Genomic DNA, 7,404 nt, shown 5'->3' on the forward strand with positions numbered 1-7,404 from the left:
CTGCACGAATTTCGTGCACCAGGCCTCTAGTTATACAATAAGAAAATTTGCTATCCTCCTGTCTGGGGTTCTATCTATTCCTAAAATTCTGGTCTATGATGAGGTTGGTTAGTTTTTGCCCACTCCAGTGATTAAACTGTCCTTGTAGTATTGATTAGATCAGATTTCTGTAGTTGATTCAACTCTCTAAACTTATCTTACAACAAGAGAGGGGTTTTTTCCTTCTCTAAACTTTTGCATAGACCTATTAAAATATTACTATAGAATATTCTTATTATTTTAAGAATTACTTACAGAATAACATCTCTGAAGAGCATATGTCCATTCACGATGAGATAGGCACCAAATCGAAAACAACCGGCATAGGAAAAATACATAAATGCTTGTGAAATACTAAAAGTAATTCCATAGATGTGTGCCTTCCGTACAGAATTTCTGAAAAGCAAATTAGAGCATTCATAACCATCTCTTCAACCACTCTTAGCACTGTGCAGTGGAAAGAGCATAGCTTCTAAGTCTAGTTGACCTGGGTTTAACTTCTGCCCCCAGTTACATTAGTTTAAGTAAGTGACTTAACCTTTCTATGTAGCAGTTTCCTTCCCTTTTTCAGCTTCTAGAGCAGTGGTTCTTAACCTTGGCTGCACATTAGAATCACCTGGGAATTCTGTTTCTTTGTTATGGGGTGGGGCCACAACATCAGTTACAAAGAAACAGAATTTCTGGAGGATGAGGCCCAGAAATCAGGATTTTAAAAAGATTCCCAGGTGATTCTAATGTGCAGCCAAGGTTGAGAACAACAATTTACTTTTAGATTAGAACGATTAGGAGGAAGGTATTTGCCAAGACAGAAAAGTCAAAGTATTACTGACTTGGATGACTTTTAAGTTATGTGCTGTGATCATGGCCTTATAATACTAATATTACTGAAAAATTTACCATGATATTGAATCTTTAAAATCACAATCAAATTAGAAATTAGCTCCAGCGTTCTATTATTCCTTAATTCTCTTGCAGTTTCAAATAAACCACAAGGTCATAAATAATGCCACATGTATATGTCAAATACCAAAAAATGTAGCTGCATGAAGTATACATAAAAAGGAGATAGAATAAATTGAGAATTTCAGATATCCGTTTTTAAATCTGTAAGTGTTCAAACTATTCTAGTCTACAGAGTTGTAATCTAAGTTGTATTCAATTTTGTTAGTGTTAAATATACTCACAACACCTGACTCAGAAAACCAATGGTGCTGATGTTGATATCTGAGGGACCCAAAGTGCTATGGGAAACTAAGACTCCCCACCTAAGGGACTCGACCTGAGACCCAGCAAAAACAAAACAAAACAAAATAACAATAAAACAGCAGCTAAAAAAGCACCCAGACTACATGGGAAAGAGATTGACTTGCTAACCGAAAACCACTGACTCTCCAGGAGTTGAAAAGCTCCCGAGAGGCGGAGGGGAGGGGCTGGTGGATGCCGTTATTGCACTCTCTACCTGACCTGCTAACTCAGTGGGCAAGCGGTCAGGGCACTATCCCACTGCTTTGCTAACACCAGACAAGAGAGTGAGTCATTTTGGAACATGTCCCCACTCCCTGGAAGGGGAGGGTGACCTGGAACCTTCAGCCTTCTCCTGCTGCTCCGCTAAAGTCTGCAAGTGCCAGCCATTGCAAAACCACCCTGCCCCCCTGCTAGGGCTGGCAAGCAGTTGCAGCTTATGGATTGGAAGAATTAATATTGTCAAACTGACTATGCTACCCAAAGCTATATACTAATTCAGTGCAATTCTTATCAAACCACCAATGGCATATTTTGCAAATAATCTAGCACAAATAATCCTAAAATCTGTATAGATCCACTAAAAACCCTGGCAGAGCGAAAGCAATATTGGGAAAGAACAAAACTGGAGGTATTATGCTCCCCACTTTCAAACTATACTACAAAACCATAATAATCAAAACAGTATGCTGTGGGCACAAAAAACAGACAAATCAATGGAATGGAATAGAGAGTCCAGAAATAAACCCAGGCACATGCAGCTAATCTACAACCAAGGAGGCAAGAGTAAACAAAGGGGAAAATACAGTCTCTTCACAAAGAATGTTGGCAAAACTGGATATGCAAAAGAATGAAATAGAATCACTATCTTACGCCATATACAAAAATAAACTCAAAATGGATTAAATACTTGAATATAAGACCTGAATCCACAAAAATTCAAGAAGAAAACATTGGGAATAAGCTTTTGACATCACTCTTAGCAATATCTTTTTGGATATGTCTCCTCGGGCAAGGGCAACTAAAGCAAAAATAAACAATTGGGACTATATCAAACTAAAAAGCTTTTGCACAGCAAAGAAAACCATCGCCCTAACCGGTTTGGCTCAGTGGATAGAGCGTCGGCTTTCGGACTGAAGGGTCCCAGGTTCGATTCCGGTCAAGGGCATGTACCTTGGTTGCGGGCACATCCCCAGTGGGGGGTGTGCAGGGGGCAGCTGATCGATGTTTCTCTCTCATCGATGTTTCTAACTCTCTATTTCTCTTCCTTCTTCTCTGTAAAAAATCAATAAAATATATTTAAAAAAGAAAAAAAAAAGAAAACCATCAACAAAATGAGAAGGCAACCTACCAAATGGTAGAAGACATTTGCAAATGATTCATCCAATAAGTGGTTAATATCCAAATATGTAAAGAATTTATACAACCAAATATCAGAAAAACAAACAAATCTATTAATAGCAGAGGACTTGATTAGACATTTTTCCCAAAGAGGACATACAGGTGGGCAACAAGCACATGAAAAGATGCTCAACATCAGAGAAATGCAAATCAAAATCACAATGAAATACTACCTCACACCAGTCATGATGGCTATTATAAAAAAGACAGAAAAGAGCAAGTGTTGGTGACGATGTAGAAAAAAAGGAACCCTCGTACACTGTTGGTGGGAATGTAAACTGTAGCAGCCACGATGGAAAACAGTATGGAAGTTCCTCAAAAATTAAAAATAGAGCTACCATGTGACCAAGCAATTCCATTTCTGGGTCGTTATCTGAAGAAAATGAAAACACTAATTTGAAAAGGCATATGTGCCCCTATGTTCACTTAAAGCATTATTTACAATAGCCAAGATATAGAAGCAACTTGAGTGTCCATCAATAGATGAATGGATAAAGAAGAGGTGATATATACACACACTGTGGAATATTATTTAGCAATAAAAAATGAAATCTTGCCATTTGCAACAACATGGATAGCACTGGAGGGTATTATGCTAAGTGAAATAAGTCAAGGAAAGACAAATACCCTATTATTTCACTTCCATGTGGACTATAAAAAACAAAACAAACAAAACAGGAACAGACTTAGATACAGAGAACAAAGTGGTAGTTGCCAGAAGGACATGGATAGAGGCATGTAGCTGGGTGAAATAGGTGAAGGAAGATAAGGGGAACAAATCAGCAGTTATAAAAGAAATAACTCATGAGGATATAACCAGCAGCATGTAAAACAGAGTCAATAATACTGTAGTAACTTTGTATGGTGACAGAAGGTAACCAGGCTTATGACGATCATTTCATAATATATGCAAGTATTCAACTACTATGTTTTACAACTGAAATTAATATAACATTGTAAGTCAATTATACTTCAATAAAAAATAAAATAAAACTTATGAATTGTTTATTTCTGGAATTCTTCATGTAATATTTCAACCGGGGTTGACTAGGTTGAAACTATGGCAGGCAAACCATGGATAAGGTTTAACTAAATAACAAGCCTCTTCTTTGGTTCAGTCTACACAATCCAAAGAAAATAAAGGTTTGAGCAATTCCCTAAAACAACGTTTATCCTGAATCAGCCAGATGGGTTGTTTCTGTTGCCTGCACAGATGAACAAAAACTTGCACAGTCTTCTGGACCGTTCAATTCTTGGAGACCCAATCTATTGTTTTTAAAAGAGATAGGAAACTTTGATCCTATGGCTCAGTGGCATGAAATAAGCCAGTCAGAGAAAGATAAATATCACGTGATCTCATTCATTTATGGAATATAATGAACAACATAAACTGATAAACAAAAACAGATCCAGAGACAGAGAAGCATCGATCAGACCGTCAAACCTCAGAGGGAAGGTAGGGAAGGGTGGGGTTAAGGGGGAGAGATCAACCAAAGGACTTATATGCAAGCATATAGGCCTAACCAATGGACACAGACAACAGGGGGGTGAGGGTATGAGTGGGGGGATAGGGGGTAATGTGAGGATAAGGACACATATGTAATAACTTAATAAAGAAATTTTAAAAAAGCTACTTATTTTCAGTAAGATAATTAGCAAAAAAAAGATGTCATCCTTACAGTTGCATTAGTATTTGGAACAGCAGAGGTTTATTATCTTTTGGGGACAATAACTCAGCCTTAGGCCAGCACTAGGTTCTTAGTAACGATCACATGTTCATTACCTGTAAGGTCCGTACAATTTTTCCACATACATTGATTCAAATTTTTTTTCCTGGGTCAAGGACACAACTGTCCTAATATTTTCTATGGCCTCTGTTGCAATCTGTAATGTAGAACAGATCTTGATTAGACATGGGGCTTTTCTTTCTGAAACAATGAAAAATATAAACCTTAGGGTGTTCTGAAAAGAATCCTGAAGGGTTTGAAATTCCTTCATTTTGAACGCAAAGACATAACAATGTGTTCTTTAAGATGAGCTGTATGACACAACTGGCAATCTGAAAAGCACTTCTGGTTGTGATATATTGGGCAAGCTTTTGTATTCCGGGGGAGACTGACAAGCTTAGGGCAAGAATGGCAGCCTGAGCACCAGAGCCTGATTCTATTCCCAGCCCCGCCACCAGGCAGGTACTTGACTGGCTTTAGTGACAGCCCTTCATGGCTTTGCTTTCGTCAGAGGGTGGAGTCCTAGAGAGTTAGGCTAAGTGATTTCTAAGGGCCCACGGGAAGTGTCAATCATTTCCTCCATGAGCACATCCCTACGTAGAGGAACTGTCCACCCATAATTGGAAAGAAGATCCAAATTGTAAATAACATGACCCTGCCACAAATCCCTGATTAAACCCGGGATAGATCCCTGTCAGACGCAGGCCAATCAGATTATTTCCTGGGCTTGGAGGCAACTGCTTGAACTGAGAAGTCCTTGGATTGGGAGGTTTAGGTCACCAGGGTATGTGTGGGAAGCTGCTCTGAATATGCAGCAATGGAGGAACGGAACAAATGTATAGAGGGCCTCAAAGACAATAGAGCTTACAGCTCTAAAGGAGGAGCCATAACTTTCCAGTAACATAAGCCATGGGCGTTCCCTGCACTTCTGTGTGTCCTTACATTACACCCCTTTTACCCAAACCAGCCAGAACAGTTTTCAGATGACAGCCAAATCTCCCCTTGACTAATGTTCACTGTCTGTGACAGCTTATCAGTCTAATCATAGACTAGACTACAGCTGTCATCTAAACCATTAGCACAAGGGACTTCAGGTCTTAACTTTAGGTTGTTTTATCAGCTTTATGACTTCTACTTTAGTTCTCAGCTTCTGTAGCCAGAAAAAAGCAAGATATTTGATAGTTCAGGCTGAATAGCCTTGTATCTCTATTATAAATGAAAAAAAAAAAAACCCTAACAGTAATCATAGCTGGAGTAGAGAACACTTATTGAGCTTTTACTATGTGCCAGGTATTACCTCATTTAACTGACATGATCTCATTTAGTCTCACAATAACCCTGTGAGGTAAATATTACTCCTGTTTCACAGGCGAGGAATTGATGCACAGAGAAGTTAAGTGGCTTGCTTAAAGCTCTGGAGTTAAGGAGTAGGCAAGCAAAGATAGTCTACCTCAGTGCCGAGTCAGGTTCTTAACTCATACCGCCCCCTTTCCAGAAAAAATATTACTCAGTGCCCCCTGGAAATTAATTTTTTTAAAATTTTAATAGCAATTAAACAGAAAGATATATGTATTAATGTTTCTACCTTTTTCGTAAAATATAGTAAAGCAAGGTGTAAATTAGAAACATTGAAGTTTGAAATTATGAAACTATTTATTGAACTCAGAATAGAAAGGTAATACAAAAAAAGTTAAAACAAATGCACCTGTGGCCATCACCACCCCCCTGGATCGCTGCAGCGCCCACCAGGGGGCGGTAGCGCCCACTTTGGGAATCACTGGTCTACCTAAGGCCAAGTCAGGTTCTTAACTCATTATGCCATTCTGCTCTCCCTGCTTTGTCATTTACACAAGGAGGAACTGGTTGTTAATGACTAGGTACACGCAACTCTTAATTTTCTGGTCGTGGATTAACTGCTTGGAGGGTTAATTCTGATTCAGCAGGACCTTAAGCTCAGTAATTAGGCAGGGCCCAAGTCAAAGGGAGGGTTACTATTCATCCTTCTCCACCCCCCTTCCCAGCCCAGCAATCAACACCCTCACTACCAAGCCCTTTTTCAAAAATGAAAATGGGAAGATATCCCAAATCCCAATGTACTTTACTTTACCCATGAATAATCTCCACCAGATAAATGAGAACATTTCATTTTGAAAAAAAAAAAAAATACAGTGATGTGGGTAGTTTTCGGAGACCTCTTTCTAACCCTCATCCTGTGTTAATCAAGAGTTGACTAAGTAAACAAACTTGAACTGTGATTAAATTGCTGGTCATGAACATTTAAAATTTTCAATCTCATATTTTCTTAAAAATCACCTTGTTAGGTTAAAGTAGCTGCTAAAATAGTTTCAGAGTGGTCAGTCTGAGTTGCTCATTCTCTGGTCCCTAGAATGGCAGAGTATGTGTTAGCTGAAAGGAACAGGGACGTTATCTGGCACAACTCCCCATTTCATACAAGTGGGAAGTGAGGACCAGACCTCCTCTAGTCTCACACACTGAGTAGCAAAATCAAGACGACTAATCCAAGGTGCCGTGTTGGTTTGCCATACTGCTCAATTCTAACTGCCTTCCTCCTGCCCTAATTCCGGCCACTTTCAGTGTTATTTAGCCATTGATAATAGCGTTCAGACTCTATTGTCTTAACTAGGTTCAAGATGTTTTCTTTCATGTCACCAGTCTAAGGAAAATGTATCTTCATTCTATCTACGGACAATTCTCCCTTCTGAAATGGGAAAGGACACGGGGTGCAAAGGAGAAAGGAAACAAAACCACGCACAGGATGTCTTCTCAGCAGTTAGCTGTGACAAACAGAAGTCAAGGACATGATGCCCCGAAGTCCCCACAGCCATGAGCCAAGAGGCTCTTCAAGCACGTTGGGCACCCAGGGCTTCCCGAGTCTGGGCACCATGCACCGCGCTAGCGCTCTGGAAAGCTGCAGGACGAACAGGAGAAGGAAGCGTTCTGATGGGAACCTGGCCGTGAGACCACGCTGCTTTGA

General features: G+C 39.6%; 1 protein-coding gene across 1 annotated transcript in view; it reads right to left on the minus strand.

The window, feature by feature from the left end:
• ABCB4 (ATP binding cassette subfamily B member 4) overlaps nucleotides 1–7,404 on the minus strand; it is a 66,168-nt gene that overhangs the window by 7,935 nt on the left and 50,829 nt on the right. Inside the window, exons 19-20 of the mRNA XM_014464613.2 lie at nucleotides 4,466–4,566; nucleotides 295–435 (exon numbers count right to left, since the gene is read on the minus strand). Coding sequence (XP_014320099.1) covers nucleotides 295–435; nucleotides 4,466–4,566 — 242 coding nt within the window. The remainder of the gene's footprint in view (nucleotides 1–294; nucleotides 436–4,465; nucleotides 4,567–7,404) is intronic.

This window comes from Myotis lucifugus, unplaced genomic scaffold (assembly GCF_000147115.1).
Source record: "Myotis lucifugus unplaced genomic scaffold, Myoluc2.0 scaffold_257, whole genome shotgun sequence".
Lineage (NCBI taxonomy): Eukaryota > Metazoa > Chordata > Mammalia > Chiroptera > Vespertilionidae > Myotis > Myotis lucifugus.